Raw genomic sequence first — 18,042 nt, 5'->3', positions numbered from 1 at the left:
CGGCAGTCCTTGTCAATATCATAGGTATAACCCATCCATAGTTTTTTTGTTGTAGCGAAATTGTCGTTGGCGAAATAATGGTAACACGATTCAATGGGTCAAAACGATTTGACCTGCTTCATCCAGCATGCCATTGAGCGCCAGAAAAGTATTCAATGCGCCGTGAGCCCTTCCGTAATGGAACCACCCCGCTGGAACCAGTCTGCCAGCTTCCTCATCCGTCATAATTAATATCACTGACAGCTGCTACCAGCAGGAATATCTAGACTGCGAGTGCCATTTAAGTAGGAACTAACCAACGGAAAGGTGGATAAGTACCTTCAAACATAAGTCCGCATATCACGATCATAGGGAGTCTACCACCGGTCACTGTTAATTTACGCTGGTACATTGAGTGCAACTTTGTGTGTGACAACTTCGACCGCCCTTTCCCACGTGCACAAACCAGCATGCACTAATTGCTGTTCCGCGGATGAACCTCCGCTTAGTTCCTGCTGCTGCCAAAGGGAGTGGTGTACATAAATATGCCCCTGGTCTCTCACGTATATGTACATCGCGGTCCTATCGGGGGTATAGCATCCCGCTGTTATCCCACCTCGTTATCGCTCACTGCCATCGCACACACGTGCAATCATAATTAACCTCGATTCCTCGATGTGGTACGTGATATCTAAGCCCTGCGTCACGCTGCCGCCATTGCCGATAGCAAGCGTTAAGCTTGGATATCGCCTATGACCGCGCTGCGAATAGGCTGAGTACTCAATATGTGTGGACCTGACTGGGAGGCTTCAGCCGACAAAGGATGATCCTGATTGATATTAACTATCATTCAAAATTAAACTCATCGGACTCGGGACTCTGGAGGATCTGCACGCGGTCTTCATAATCGGTCCTTCCGGGTCGCTTTCCCCCGATTAAGTTTGGATTTCATGTGATACAAACGTTCAATTAGTGTCATTATTGGAAAGCGCTTTCGAGAGAGGGACTTTTCATCGCTCGATTGGATTTCGAGGATACCATAGCGGTATGGTAACACTAACAAATGTCAAAAATTGAACACTATTAGCGGGATTTATAATGCATTTTTACCCTTTTGATGGTTACATTATTCCAGTTGATGATAGCAATATGATCAAGCCTGCATAGATTGGCTTTGATGTCGGAACGGCACCCTGAAATGCATCAATTCAAGCAAAGTACCCATTTCAGTCTACACATGTAGGTTACGAAAAGGGGTGAAAAAAAATTCCATTACATAAAGCTCTAAACCCGGAGCAAAAAACCCCATCACTTCAAAAGCTAACAGTTGCGCATAATGTACATACATACATAAAAACATTGAAAGCCGAGCCCAACAAAATCGCCATCACATCCAATCGAACCCCTCCTATCGATTGTAATGAATCGAAAGACCTAACGCTTTTTGATGATGGATGAAACGTTGAAAGGTTGAAATGTATTCTAAATACCGGGCTAAATTGTTGAACGCAATCAACGCTAATGTGAATCGAATATCTCCACCTCCCCCCCCCCCACAACATGGCGCTACAAGCCAACCGAGCGGTCGAACGCCGCGTATCATAACCACATTAGATCCGAATTCGTGGCCACCGACTGATTATTCTACGAGGCTGTTGATGCGGCTGTCACCGGATTGTGGAGCTCTGTATCCAATCAGCCAATGCAATCCATTACAGGGCCTGCGTTGAATCAGGAATAACCTATTGCCGACACCACCAGTTCAAACGCTCGACAGGAGCCTATTCATCGGTGATTGGATGGATCGGAATTTGTTTAGCCTTCCGCAATTTTACTTTTTTCTCCACCATCCGGACCATTCGCCAAAATGGCTATGGAGAAAATGTTTTAATCAACGCGCTACCCCTCGGAGTCAGCCCGCACAGACGGTTGCATCGCAACTACATTGACGGTATTTGGTTCAATGGCCGGATAATTAGACTCGACTATTAATCAGCACTTTGTTATTCATTTTAGCTGCCTTTACAAGTGCATGATCTTTCTGTCGAACGAATTCATTCTGTCTTTCATTGAATGTGGGAACTCGATGGGTAAATTGGTGACAACAAAAAAATGTGATTTTTTATTATATGAGCAATTCCAGCTACTTCTATACGGGTGTTCCCAAAATAATTAGCTTTATTTCAAAAAATCTTAATGACTTATATTTGTGTCGAATTAGTAAATGGTAATGGTAATTGTGAAATTGAAAAATTTGGTCGGCGTTAAGTCGGAGAAGATTTCAAATTGATGAGGAAAAAAGTCACAGGAGGGTTGTATCCGAGACACGACCGCATAGTTGACGTAGGATTCCGTCGGGCTATCTGTTGATTTTGGATGTGTTTGAAGAATAACCATTTTAAACTCTTTGATATTGATTTGATGATCTCCTGAAAAAGGCCGTTTTGTTTGGTTGTTGGGCATTGTTTGTTCACTTCACCAGTGTTTACCGAGTGATGATAACAAAAGGATGGTAAACAGTTGTTGGATGGTGCGTATCAGATGAAAGATACCGAAGAGTAAAGAGATATGATGGAAATTGCCCTCTGTGATCCTAGACGAGATGCCTCCTGTGTTCTGTATGGATGAAATAAAGAAAAAAAAACTCACCGATGTAATATAAGATAACTACCAATACCGAATACAACTGTTAATTTTTCTCGCCAGTAAAAACATGTTACTTTAATATAAAAAAATTATATTTGAAATGAAAAAGGTAATTTTCTTTTATAATTTTTACTTTCTGAGTGTTTATTCAACCCAATGCGAATTTTAATTGGATTATCAACACCTAATACTATATGTAGAGCAACCACTTTTTCTAATATTTCTTAACTTTCCCAACTTTCCTTGGGTGAAAATGAACACAACAAAACAGACAGCTTAAACCAAACGACCCGTTCTCGAGCGGGAACACACCTTGGTGTGCTTATTTATGAAAATTCAAATAAATCGTTTCATATATCAAGTCATTTTAACACAACTGCTACCATATACAATCTTACACTTACTCGTGCTAAATTTTTCACAATTCACGATCGGTCATTGATATGAAATTCCACGAAGCAACCAACATTAATGTTCCAAATTTGTACATGATTTGCTAGAATTAATTGAATCACTCATTAATTGCAAGATAAAAATGCCCCCGATTCTCATATATTTGCAATGTCGATTTCCCCCAGGCAGCTTGGTTTTGATGTCTCTGTTAGTGAACCGCCGCATGTGTCGTCAATTTCGACAAATCAGAAGTGGGTATTTCCATTAGGATAGGGGTTGAGATATTTTAATTGTTCAATAGTTAGTTTCATGACATATATTTTTACTTACTTTTTTACTCAATATAAAAAATTGTTATAGAGTACCGAAATCGATTGACGCAAAAATTTCATCAATCCATCATGAAATGATTGAGCAATAAGCTTTTGAAATTGGACAATTTCCACGATGTGCTCGATTTTCCTTTTTTTTTGTACCCCAATATGTTCCCGAAAGACGTAATCCTACTTCAAAAAGATAATGATGGCGTCAGTTGAAGATGTTAGTGAACTATATTTTTCTGTTGTCAGATTTCATAAATGTAACAAACAGAGTAGGATGTAGCATAAATGTATTTTGAAATATCAACGTAAACCAACCATATTATTTAGCTAAGATAAACTACACATTTGACCATGGCGACCTTGGTAAATTGTATATATTGACATAGAACTACGTATTTCATTAAGGATGCCAAATCAGAAAACAGGTCACGTTTTTATGAAAAAAAGTTAACGTTAATAACCATTTTTGCCGCGAACGGATTTTGACGATTGAAATACTAAACGAATCGGCAATTCCTTAAGATTTGTTTTTTTTATGTTACATATTACAATACCCTGGTGTGTAAACGGTTTAAATTGATGAAAACTAGAAGCATTTCCATTTTCCCATACATTTGTCATTTGTGAGTTTCCCTACCCATGCCGTCTATAACGAGGAACTTATCGGCGATCAACGAAGAGGAATGAAAAGTCTCCGTGTACAAAGGAAGAGAAGAAGAAGAACGAAGGGGAATATTTGCCTAGAGCATAAATATTGGATCTCGCTAAAGCAATGAGTATCGCTTGTTCTTCCGTGTTTTGCGTCATCGCATGTCTTCGTTTCGGATTGAGCTATGGACGCGACCAAATTACTTATACGCTGATGTCTCTGGAATTGCAATCATCACATCAAACTGATGCCATTCCGTTAAGGTTCTGAACTACACTATTGTGTGGGGAATCATCCAACTAGGCTATCATCGGCTCACCAGGAAAAACAATTGTTCATGAATATTGTGTGTGATTTGGTTTCACATGACAGTAACAAAACTATCTCCACCAAGGATGCCAGCTAAGCTAATCGAGACTGGAAATAATCATAGAAAGGGCTTCTGTTGAGAAGAGCGCAAAGCGGAGGACTTGAACAAAATAACAGCGTAGTTCTACGTCAACAATGTGGTCGTGTCTTGGACACAACCTCCTGTGTTTTTTTTTAGATTTTTATTATTCCAGAAACTCTTTGATCACTTTCAGCAGAAATGGAGACCGTGGTGAATGTTGTCTTCCATAGCATCAATCATCTGCGGATTATCGGCGTAAATCAGAGGCTTTACGTGGCCCCACATAAAATAGATCAACGGTGTAAAATCGTATGATCTCGGAGGCCCATTCATGAGTCCATTACGCGAAATAATTCGTTCGCGGTATGTTTTGTTAAAAATAATCAAAAATCACCGTCTTGTTGAAATCAAAACTCCTCCCCTCTACAAAAAATCGGTAATTGTGGCCCTATAGTGGTCACCATTTACCATATCACGCATCATTTTTGAAGAGAAACACACCAATGGGTTCCACTAGTTCATAAAGTGCACCAAACAATAAATTTCACATGATGCAACTGTATTTCAACAAGGACACGGGGATTCTCGTCAGCATTATAATATCAAATTATCTTCAGATGAAATTTTTGTATGAGATTATTATACCACATGAAGAAAATGAAGTTTTCCATTCACATTGAACACCAGTTTGATACGAAGAAGTTAATTTTCATTCTGCCTGCCATTCATTATTATCTTCGACACTTCACTAACTCGTAAAACGTAGTTTACTGTTGTATCGTTCATTTCGCTTTCATCGTGTAGTGTACGGGAATAAAGCCCATAGTCTGCAAACGAACATTATTTCATCGAAATAGCTACTACAAACGGCCTTTTTCAGGGCCATTATTTGGAGTTTCAAAAGAGTCAAAATAACAGATTTCTGCATAATGGAAAGAATTGCATATAAAACAATTGTTCCGAACAATCACAGTCCTACGACAAACTTACGTACATGCCCCTATGCTCAGACCCTTCTATTTTTTTGGAAAGTTAAAAAGATTTTTGAGAAAAATGAATTTCAATTTTCAAAATATTTTTTTTTATGATTTTGCTTTAAACAAATTGGTATTTTTTTCATGAAAATTTGAACGATTTCCTACATTTCATACTTTGATCAAATTTTTTTAGATATCACATTTTTTAGTAATATTTTTTTCCAAAAAATAAAGAAAAAAATATTGCCCCTTTTTCAAAAAGTAGTCTAATTTTTTTTTCGAAGATTTAAAGTATGCAAAGTTGCGTAAATGTCCAGAGCCTTTACACCCACAACGTTTCACTCCTATCTGAGATGGTGCTGCTCTAGCGAGTTGGCATGAAATCCGCCATATTGATCTTTTTCTTTCACACATGTCACAATCATTGAATCAAATTAAATGACACGCAAGCTACCAGAAAACGAACGAACGTAAACGAACCTTATGTCTTATGAAATCACCTTGAATTCATAAGACTTCAATTGAAATTGAAGGGTGGTTGTTCGGGCAAGCTTCAGAACCATGCAGCTATCGTGAGAAAATCCTGGAAGACCTTTTCTTTAGAAACACTGGATTTCCGAAACTATTCGGACGAACAAAAAGGAAATTAAATATCAACTATTTTATTTAGTGAACTGCCAACTGAACCCTTGTTGTGATAGATAAAACTTAAAGTGCGCTCTAACAAATGCCATCATGAAGCTTCATATTTGTATTTCATCTAGGCAAAAGAGAATTTGAATTTGTTAAATTGTCACCAACTATGATATTGAATACCGTTAGATTTTTTTTTCCATTTGATATCACTGCACATTGGTCCAGGAGATGTATTTAAGTGTAAATTAGCATTTGAAGCTCGACAGTTATTCTCTAGACAAAAACTGTTTTAGACAAAGTTGTCATATGATAGAGCGCTCATTTTTATGTTTTCAAAAATAGAGTGACTAAAATTGTCGATGAAATAAAAAATATAACTTTCTTATCTTAATATATAAAGGTAAACATAGTTCGACGATGTTGTAGTCCCAGTTATTTGAGAGATCTTTGTAGAGCAATGTTTTTCTCTATCTCTTTAAATAACCGATATAGCGCAAATTTTCAAATTGCGTTATGGTTACTAGAAAAAAAAAATCTGTTCTTTTGCTCTAACTTTTAAATATAAAATTCTGTATACAAACTGTCTCCAGACGACTTTTAAAACTTACTAAAACAAACATTTTGGGATGCAGAACTTGTCAACATCTCAATTTCACTCAAAGTTATTGATATTTTTTCCCAAAAAACACGCTCTTTCCATTTGTTTGTCATTCTTTCTGGGGCAAGCGTAAAAAAATTTTGTTGCAGAATTTGAAAGAACAAATTTCACTCTATATAATATGTGATTCCCAAAACTATGTTATTTTTTGTGTTTGAGTAGATTAAAATTTAAATCATGAGTTTTTCGGTAAAAAAAACATCAATAGCTTTGAGTAGGATTAAGATATTGACAAGCTCTGCATCGCGAAATGTTGGTATTGGTGAGCTCTAAAAGTCGAACGAAGACAGTTTTGATCTAGAATTTGAAATATAAAAGTTAAAACAAAAAAAAACAGTTTTTTCATTGTTACCCTAATGCAACTTAGATAGAAAGCGCCAAAAACAACTTTGTTGGGGGATATTTGTTCTTAAGACAAATTTGTCTTCAACAAAGTTCTTACAAATAATAGAGCGCCCATTTTTATGTTATCAAAAATGGGGTGACCAAAATTGTCGATGAAATGGCAAATCTAACTTTCTTATCTTTATAGATAGAGATAATCATATTTCGACAATGTTGTAGCCCTAGTTATTTTAAACAACTTTGGAGAACAAAGCATTTTTCTCTCTTTTAATATAATTGATTTAACGCTTTTTTTCTAAGTTACATTAGGGTGACCATTAAAAAAACGGAGTTTTTTGCTTTAACTTTTGACGCAGGATTACGTCTTTCGGGAACATATTGGGGTACAAATCGAAAATCGAAAATCGAGTACATCGTGCAAATTGTCCAATTTCAAACGCTTATTGCTCAGTCATTTCATGATGGATTGATGAAATTTTTGCGACAATCGATTTCGGCACTTCATAACAATTTTTTATGTTGAAGAAAATAATATATGTTATGAAACTAACTATCGGACAATTGAAAAATCTCAACCACTATCCTAAAGAAAATACCCACTTCTGATTGTTCTAAATTGATGACACATGCGGCGAATCCCTAACAGAGACATCAAAACCAAGCTGCCTGGGGGAAATCGGCATTGCAAAAACATGAAAGTAGAGAGAGCTTTTGTTTCTAGCGAAACGTATTCCCTAACAGAGACATCAAAACCAAGCTGCCTGGGGGAAAACGGCATGGCAGATATATGCAGGTTGGGGGCATTTTGAGTTCTACGTCTTTCATTAAGGGTGTCAAATCAGAAAACAGGTCACGTTTTTATGAAATAAAGTTAACGTTAATAACTATTTTTGCCGCGAACGGATTTTGGCGATTTACATACTAATCGAATCGGAAATTCCGTATGATTTGTTTAATATGCCATACAATAGAATACCCTGGTTAGTAAATGGTTAAAATTCATGAAAACTTTAAGTGTTTCTATTTTCCCATACATTTGTTTTGTCCATTTGAGTGCTTTCCCGAACAGAGATATCAATAACGAGCAACTTATCGACGACCAACGGAGGGGAAATCGTAGGATTTAAAGTCTCCGTGAACAAAGGAAAAGAAGAAGAATGAAGGGGAATACTTGCCTAGAGTATAAACAGTGGATCGCCCCATCAGCCTCTTGTCGTCAATCTCAAAGTTGTTTGAAAAACTGGTTCTTAGTCGATTACTAGAGTTTGCAAATCAGAATAACATCTTCCTCCGTGAGCAGTTTGGGTTCAGGAAAGGTCACTCCACTATCAGCCAGCTTGCGCGTGTCACGAACATCATTAGGCGGAACAAGTCCATGTCCAAAACATCTGCCATGGAATTGTTGGACGTCGAAAAGGCGTTCGACAATGTCTGGCACAATGGTCTTGTGTTCAAGCTACGACGTTTCAACTTCCCGATCTTCCTTATCAAGTTCATCGGGAACTATCTCTCGGATAGGACTTTTCAGGTCTCTCTAAACAACACGCTCTCCGATATGTTCAGCGTCATAGCGGGAGTTCCGCAGGGTAGCCTCCTAGGTCCTATCCTGTTTAACATCTATACATCTGATGTTCCTCCCCTACCTGGTGATGGCGTGCTGTCGATGTTCGCTGATGACACCGCTATCATCTACAAGGGTCGAATGATACGTCCGTTAACTAGAAATTTGCAGAGAGGCCTGGATGTTCTTTCTGACTACCTAAAATCTTGGAAGATATGCATCAACGCGGCGAAAACACAAGCCATAATATTTCCACACTCCAAATCATCACGACTTGTTCCGCCTAATGACGTGAAAGTCCACCTCAGCAGCACTCCCATAAATTGGTCGAATGATGTAGTCTACCTGGGCCTCACCCTGGACAGGAATTTGAACTTCGCTTCCCATGTGAACAAAACATCCACGAAGTGTTCCAAGCTTCTCAAGTCGCTTTACCCGCTCATCAATCGAAAGTCTACTTTAACGCGGAAAAATAAACTTGCGATATACAAGCAGATCGTTTTACCGGTGATTGAGTATGGTCTGCCAATCTGGGAGAGTTGCGCCAATAGCCACCACCGTAAACTTCAGGTCATCCAAAACAAGATCCTTCGAATGATCCTGGACAGTCCACCTAGGACACGAATTTCAGAGATCCACCGGTTGTCTGGTCTTCAGGTGCTGGAAGAGCGAAATAATATAATCCTGACTAGATTCAGGGAGTCTTGCCAGCGGTCCCCGCACGTATTCATTCGGGACCTAGTCCCATAGTTTTATTTATTTTTGTAGTTAGGTAGGTTATCAAATTTTTCCCAATTAAAAATTTTATATTTCCCTCCTTCCGGGTTCATATGTAAATTAGATTACAAACGATGCATTGTTATAAACATTCTTAAAAACAAAATTCAATCTGAACGAAGTTGCCGGGCCCACAAGGCTGATCAATTGACATGTAAACTAAAAATTGTACTAGATTTAAGAATACTTGAATAAATATCTTTTAGTAAAGTAAAAAAAAAAAAAGCAAAATTTCATTCGGCATCGGACTGTTGAGCAATCCAGTTCACTTTGCTTTCGCTGCGCTTCGATCTAAGATTGGACCCCACCAGTGGTAATCCAACTTGGATATCGTCGTGTGGTTTTTCCAGTTCGTTTTTCGCGTTATTCGTATCGTGTGTTCTTCTTTCCGCGTCATAAATTGGACGCTTCGCGTAGTGTGCGATGAGCAAGAAGAAGAGGAAGGCAGACTCGAGCCCTGCAAAAAACGAACGCATTGCCAGGGGCAATAAAATTTCGAGGTAAGCGTCATCTAATGATGCACGCGATGTTGGTGCAGTGAAAAGCGCTCGCACTGAACCGAGCCTTCGTAAATGCGACACCGCACCGAACAACAGCGAAGTAGGCGATTTTGGCGCGTCGGTCGAAAATGTAAACGCCGTTACCCAAGCAGCAACCAAAATGAAGCTCCCCCCGCTGGTGGTGAAGGCGGTCGCTCTTGACAAACTCATCAGCGAATTCGCATCGATGGGTGTTACAGCAGAGTACAAGCTGTGTGGCATAATTCAGTCTTTTTCCAAGCAGTTAACATTGTTTATTTTCCGTCTTTATAAGGGCTTCGCTGGTGCCTTTGAGAATGCATCAATGCATTAAACTGACGTTATGGCGAAGCAGACGTTAAGGTTGTGCACCAAAAAATTATTTGGGAATACTAAGCATCTTGAATATCTTACTGGAATGTTATAAGTTATTTGGGTTCGCGTGCCAGTCGCAAAACTGCCTTCAACTAGGATTGCATTTGCGCTAATATTGATCATAATGAAGCATTGCTACTGTTTTCGAGGTTGTTATTAACAAAAAGAGTTTATTTCTCTTGTTTAGTCATCAAGAAAGTAAATGTTCTGGAATTTTGTTTGTGATTAGGTTTTGCTTGCCAGTAGCAAAACTTCCTCCACTAAGGGTGACAGCTGCGCTTCTCTCGAGCATGAGAAAGTAATACAACTCTTTTCGAGGCCAGTAATATTAACAGAAGCGTTTCTTTTGAGAATAGCGCAAAATGATGAGAAATGTATGGCTCTGTATGCATGCTATGGTGAATGCTTGTTTGGCGCTTGGTTTACGCTTAGTTTGTACGAACGATATCTAGAGGTGCGATTCCTTTGAGGCAATACTAAATAACATGTAGCATGATAGTTGATACTTGCAAGTGTTGTCATTGTTGTTGTTTACATGCGGTGCCAAAGATATATTGATGTAGTTATGTGATATGGACTAATGGTGCTGGTGCAACATGTATATAATCGACTGTAGCCGAGTCTATGTCAATTTCGAAAAAGGCCACCAGCGTAGTTCTACGTCAACAATGCGGTCGTATCTTGGACACAACCTCCTATAATTTTTTATATTGCAAGTAAGGTGAGAGATACGATTAATTCTAGCAAATAAAATATAAATTTAGAGCTTTAATGTTGGTTGCTTCGTGAAATTTCATGTCAATGACCTATCGTGTATTGTGAAAAAATTAAGCACAAGTGTAAGTGTAAAATTGTATGTGTTAGCAGTTGTGTTAAAGATGACTTGATATATGAAATGATTTATTTAAGTTTTCATAAATAAAAACCAAGGTGTGTTCCCGCTCGAGAACAGGTCGTTTGGTTTAAGCTGTCTGTTTTGTTGTGTTCATTTTCACCCAAGGAAAGTTTATACGGCGAGAAAAAATGGGAAAGTGAAGAAATATTAAAAAAGTGATTTCCAATATGCTCTACATATAGTATTAGGTGTTGTTAGTCCAATTAAAAGTAAAAAAAAATATAAAAGAAAATTAAATTTCAAATATGTATTATGTTTTCATTGATGAGAAAAATTGATAATTGTGTTCGGTATTGATAATTATCTTATATTACTTTGGGAGTATTTTTTTCTTTATTTCATTTATACATCACTTATACATCACAGGAGACATCTCGTCTAGGATCACAGAGTGCGGTTTTCATCATATCTCGTTTCACTTCGGTATCTTTTATCTGATACGCACCATCTAACGGCTGTTTACCATCCTTTTGTCATCATCACTCGGTAAACACTGGTGGAGCGAACAACCAAACAAAACGTCCATTTTCAGGGCCACCAAATCATTATCAAAGAGTTTAACGATGTAATTCTCCAAACATATCCAAAATCAACAGATAGCCTAACGGAATCCTACGTCAACTATGCGGTTGTGTCTCGGACACAACCCTCCTGTGACTTTTATATTTCAAATTCTACATTAAAACTGTCTTCGTACGACTTTTAGAGCTTATCTATACTAGAGGAACTGGTACAAATTCGGTACCCCATTTTGTTTTTTGGACTTAGCTCCGCATTTCTTCAGATTACGTCAGCTTATGAAGGGATCTATTGCGGACATTTCCCTGCAAACTGATTTCAAAAATCTTGATTTGGCTCGCAGCTTGTACTTTGGCTTGTACCAGTTCACTAATATTTTGCGATGCAGAACTTTTTAATATCTCAATCCTATATAAAGTTATTGATGTTTTTTTACTCAAAAACTCATGATTTCAGTTTTAATTTACTCATACACAAAAAGTAACATAGTGTTGAAAATCACACATCATAAAGAGTGAAATATGCTCTTTCAAATGCCGTCAATAAACTTTATTTATGTTTGCCCCAGAAAGAATGACAAATAATTGAAGAGAGTGTATTTTTGGGAAGAAATATCAATAACTTTGAGTCACGTTGAGATATTGTCAAGTTTTGCATCGCAAAATATTTGTATTAGAAAGCTATAAAAGTCTTCCGAAGACAGTAGGGGAATGGGGGGTATGCCCGACAACCTATGGAAAAGTATTGTTTTGTGAGATCTGCGGGCACATATTGATATGTTTCCTCCACAGAATCATTGTCTAGTTTATTTGCCATGAGATATAAGGACAGTACATTTAAACGGTAATTTTCTCAAGTAATAGTCAATTTAAAAAAACTGCCATAAAAATGAAGCTCAGCAACCAGTGCGGGTGAAACCGGCACCCCATGGGGGTAACACCGGTACCCTATGGGGTAAGACCGTCATCTCAATTTCTCAATATATATACTTGGCAACAGATGAACCAGTTTGAATGTGACAGTCGGCAAATAGAAGGTATTCTAATTCTAAATGTCGCTGTCGAGTATGGTTCGAATCGGTCAACCGATCCAAGAGATATGATCGGAACAAGTTCCGATGAACATGGAATATGGAGAAGAAATCACCAAACCACACCACAATTCAATTACAAGTTTAATGGAATCTAGGACCACATTGGTCAGCCGGTGGTGAGTTTTTCTTCTTACTTGAATCAGTATCTGTCATACGACACTTTTAATCACACTAGGATTCGACTTGAAATCACAGAGAAGAATGAGTTCATGACTGTAGGTAATTTTTTTCAGGTTTTTGTGATTATGATGGCAATAAAACTAATTAAATTATGCTTAGTTGTAATTAGTTTATTATTTTCGTTAAGACCATATAGCCATTATTTTTCGTTCAATGATGAAGTTCATTTAATTTTATCGAACAGCTTGAATCCAACATTAAATTTACACCAGTAGTTCAATTCATAAAAAACAACTTAAGAACAAAAGATGCACGTCATATCGAAATCCGTGTAGCATGTCTCATGAATCCATTTCCATTTCTTTCAGCAAGCTCGAAAGCTAGCTTCCGTACGTCAATATTCGTGATGCCATAAAATCGGTTTTCTAGGTCAAGTAGGTGCTGCATGATCTCCGCTCCCTGCTCCACCGGAAAAACGGTCTCTCTTGGTCCTAGTTTCGAGCTTATCACCTTCTGAAAAACGTTCATGTAATGTAGACCTGGGTATTCCAAAAGTCGATTCGTTTTCCTTTGGTATCTGCGAGGCATCTGAAATTGATGGAAAATATGTCTTAGAAACCTTCAACTAAACGAAACCATGCCGGGATCCCCCACTCAAAGGGTGACGGACTTACCCCGACAGCACACATTTTTCAAGAAGACTATTTCTATTAACTTATTGCTTTAACTTACCTCAACTCGAATCCCAGTGATTGCTAACAATGCAGGGGACAAACTGTAGAGCAACGGAAAAGAATTTGAAACCGTGTTCAACAATAAAAGCTTAAACTTTACTGACGGAAAATTACATCCGGCTACATATCATCGGCACTCGCGTTTGTTCTGATTTATATTTTGACAATTGACGGATCACGGTGGGTTCGATGTGATTTAAAACGTCTAAAATAATAAATACTAACATGTAGAGTATTCAAAAACGTAGTTAATCAGAGTTTTCTAGTAAAACTCAGGGGGTGCCGGTCTTACCTCAGTGGCGGGCTTCCCCTCCCTTCCCCTATGTAGAATTTGAAATATACAAGTTAGAGCAAAAAAACAGTTTTTTTCCCTGACGTAACTTAGAAAAAAAGGCGCTATATCGGTTATTTCAAGAGATACAAAACAAGAAGTGGGTTATATCTATGATATAACCGCAAGGTAGACGTAGGACTGTGAAATTGTTATGGAATTGTTATCAACATAAAATTCAACTCTTTCGAACTTGTTTGTTGTACCGAAACGAACCGATGGAATTTGAGTGACCTTATAAAAGCAACCGAAGAATAGAAACGCAGAATAAAAACTGAGGGTGCCATTCCACGGTGAAAACGAAATAAAGTCTATATAACCTTGCATAAAATTCATTTCGTTTTTATCGTGATATGGCAATTCTTAATTACTGTTCCATGCGAAAGCAAAACGGAAACTGATGCGAGTGGAAGTACTCACGCCTTGCGGGTGTCCGCTATGGTTTCCCAAACACCAATGCAAGCGAGCAAAACAAATCACAGCTTGCATGTATTCGCTATGACGGTTTCTCCAGGTGCCTAGATTTTGCGTCCGTGTTCTGAAACACATTGCGATCACCAATCATCATCAATGAGCTAGATTGTTATGATTTCAATAGCTTGCTTTCAAAGCAATTCCTGAGCTATTGAAACGATTTTTTGGACCAATAAGTGTCAATCATATAATTCGTTGACATTTTCTCTTTCGGATGAAGTGATTATTATACCACTCCATTCAGCCGGTAAAGAAGTACCAACGTTCAAAACCTTTCAGTCCAGCGTCACTCTCTCGTTTTCGAAACTTTGAACTTACACCCCGGTACAGAAAGGAAAGACGTAGTCCTACGTCAAAAAAAAACATTGTTCTAAAAAGATGTCTCAAATAACTGGGACAACAACATTGTCGAACTATGTTTATCTCTATCTATAAAGATAACAAAGTTAGGTAGAGTTAGATCATTTATTTCTATTGTTTATAACATAAAAATGAGCGCTCTATCATATGTAACAACTTTGTCGAAGACAGTTTTTGTCTAGGGAATAACTGTCGAGCTCTAAATGCTAATTTCCACTTAAATGCACCTCCTGGACCATTGTGCATTGATATATGATCACTACAAAAATGATTATGCTTTTGAACGAATTTTATTCATTCTATAAAGATTCGCTTCCATGTAAAAATTGGTTGAAGTCCCGTCCGAATCACCTCGAAATCCTTTGATATTAGCCAATCATATACGAGCAAAACGTCCCATATGCCAAAACGTTTATTGTTAGAATCGAAACAGACCGTCCAGCGGAGATCCGTTGATAATAATGAACCCAATGTTAATTATGACAGGTGCGTGTTTACCGCCACGGATGAACTTCGGTGCAAATATTATGTCCTCTCGCATGGGAAGAGCCGATTCGTTGCGACGGCTCGCAAACGCTCGCCACACAGCTGAATCGATAGATAGCTGGAGGGAATTCGTTTTTTTTCCTTCTATGTTATCCCACAAACGCAGCTTCCGACCGGCCTCAATTAGAAACATGGATGGTGCGGTGGCGGGATGAAACGGTAGGTCAGGGCTATACACCTTTATTGGCAAATAATTGTAACTAATTGCGAATCCTGAATACGTCAATAGAGAGCGATTATAAATTATGTTAACGAGAAACAATGGGTTTTAATTATCTAAGCCGATCGATACCGAGTTTATGTAAATAGGATGTTTTCCGACACAGCAGATTTACACGCCGCAGAGTGATTTCACGCGCGATACCATCGCAGATGGGGCCCGGAGGCTGGTCCTGACAGCGTCACACGCTGTTCCTTCGACTACAAAATGTGGAACATGACAGCTGCTGAACGGTGTTACACACCCAGTTCGAAAGTCGAACGCAAAAGAATCAAATCCCAATTTGTGCGTCTCCTCCAGTGTTCGAAAAATCACTTTCAGCCCTCTTACATTCACTCCGTCTCTCTCTCTTTTTCAACTTATTCCTGATTGAATCACCACAATAGGCGCCCGAAGCCCAAAGAGCAAACGCATAAAGGAACTTTTTCTTTGCCGAAACCATTTTTACATCCGATAAAATTTATGGTTCCGCGGCATAGGCGGAGTGCCGGAGATAAAAAGCGAGAATCATCTCACGCACATTCAACTTTCGCACGAGAGAAGAATGGCAAGTTAAAAGTCCGCCCCCACCTCCTGCGCAGCGACATTGCCAGCAGCAGCAGCAGTGACGCGGTTTGCCGAACCAATTTGCGTGCCATAAATTCTGCGGATGCTTATCAGCGGGTGCTTGGCTATATACGCGGTGCAACATTTTCACCTCGCTTATGGTCCTGACTTTTTCGCTCTTCTTTGGGCGACAGGGAGAGGGGCGGTGTGGTTCCACTCCTGGTTCCAGAGTTTGAAAAGGTTCAAGAATAGCTTTGGGAACTCGGGTGTTGGCAAAAAAAAAGGATTTTTTGGGGATGGTTATCGTTGTTGTTGTTGAGGGATAAACCTTTTTTCGGAGTTCCCGATTACAATCAATGTGAAAATTTAGTAATATAAATCGATGAAATGTTCAAACGAAATAACATATAAACTCATCAAATGAAAATTGTGTCATATTCCAGCATAATCCACGAAATCCAATAATGCTATTACCCACACCGGGTCTCAGTTTCCACTATCTTGCTAATCTAAACGAAATTCCACTCCGATTGAATCAAACTTTGTGCTAATGGTGACACTTTTTCCCATACTTTTGACTTCCATTGCAGAAAACTTTCCATCCAGTGGAGACCAGCAGGACCGGACCAGACGCAGTAACGGTGGCACCATTTGCCATCGACCATCAGTACCACAGGACACCGGGCACCGGTCGTCCAGCTTTTCAGTGTGTCCGCGCCAGCATCCGCCATTAGAGTGAAAGTGACGATCCGTGTGACAATAGAGGATGTGAGATCCGAAATAGAATACAGAGAAGAAGAAGAACGAGAAGAAGAAAAATAGCTGTCGCCCCACTGAGATAAAACTCAGCGACAGCGAAAGCGAGAAACGAGATAAACTTTTTAATGGAAACGCCAAGTGCAACTTTATCGTTCAACTATGTTTAATCGCCAAAATGATACAGTTCTGCTTAACAGGTAAGATCGTAGAGCTCTCTTTTTTGCTGGTTTAAGTCATCTACTCTCGCTCCATCCTGCTCATGTTACATTGTTTTATAAATTTAATTCAAAAGGTACGACGAGTACGTAACTAATACCGAAAGATCACATATTGAAGCACAATATCTGTGCTCGAGAGGTGAATCTGGAAATATCTAGTGTCCCGAGTATAAAAAGTGAAAATATAAATATATATAAAAATGGATTTCTGTCTGTCTTCCTGATTCTCTTTTGGACTCGGAAACTACTGAACCTATCGACATGAAAATTGGTATGTAGGGGTTTTGGGGTCGGTGAAGGTTCTTATGATAGTTCGAGACCCCTCCCACCTCTTTAAGCGGGGCTGCCATACAAATGAAACACAAATGAAACCAAATCTGGCATATGGAGGTTTTAGGGGGCAAAAAACATTTATTTTATTTATTCATTTATTTATTTATTCATTTTCGTCAAACAAATGTAGACTACATACAGCGCGGACTCGATTATATACAGTTCTGATTTCTTTTCACTGTATATAATCGATTCCTGTATGTAATCGAGTCAAAACAATTTTTTTTTATTTATTTTGATGTGGGACTACGTCTAACCGGAGTATATGGGGGGTAAAATGAAAACCTAAACACAGAACATGCTGGAAAAAATGAAAGATTCCGAATGCTTATAACTCGAACATTTCTTACTGGATCGGAAAGATGTTTGCATCAATTGATAAGGAATATTTCTACGCATCTATCGCATTTAATAAAATGTTTTTTTTTATTAGATAAACAATTGAATAACTGTAAAATGTGAAGCGTTAACTAAACGCCCTAACTCCCTCGTTTTTATTGGCCCGATTTACGGTTTCCCCAACACAGCCATCATAACCAAGCAGCCGTGGGGAAATCGGCATTGCAAATATATGAAAGTATGGGAACTTTTGTTCTCACCGAAATGTGTTCCCTAACACAGACTTCAAAACCAAGCAGTTTTGGAGGAATCAGCATTGCAAATACA

General features: G+C 38.6%; 1 protein-coding gene across 4 annotated transcripts in view; it reads left to right on the top strand.

Annotated features, from left to right (window-relative positions):
* LOC129762166 (uncharacterized) overlaps window positions 1–18,042 on the top strand; it is a 709,571-nt gene that overhangs the window by 668,169 nt on the left and 23,360 nt on the right. For all 4 annotated transcript variants that reach the window (XM_055760172.1, XM_055760176.1, XM_055760173.1 and 1 more), the window contains one exon: window positions 16,657–17,022. In XM_055760172.1, coding sequence (XP_055616147.1) covers window positions 17,001–17,022 — 22 coding nt within the window. In that variant the 5' untranslated portion in view covers window positions 16,657–17,000. The remainder of the gene's footprint in view (window positions 1–16,656; window positions 17,023–18,042) is intronic.

The sequence above is a fragment of the Toxorhynchites rutilus genome, chromosome 1 (genome assembly GCF_029784135.1).
Source record: "Toxorhynchites rutilus septentrionalis strain SRP chromosome 1, ASM2978413v1, whole genome shotgun sequence".
Classification (NCBI taxonomy): domain Eukaryota; kingdom Metazoa; phylum Arthropoda; class Insecta; order Diptera; family Culicidae; genus Toxorhynchites; species Toxorhynchites rutilus.
The sequence above is the reverse complement of the archived record's forward strand: the minus strand, read 5'-3'. Positions and strand labels throughout refer to the sequence as shown.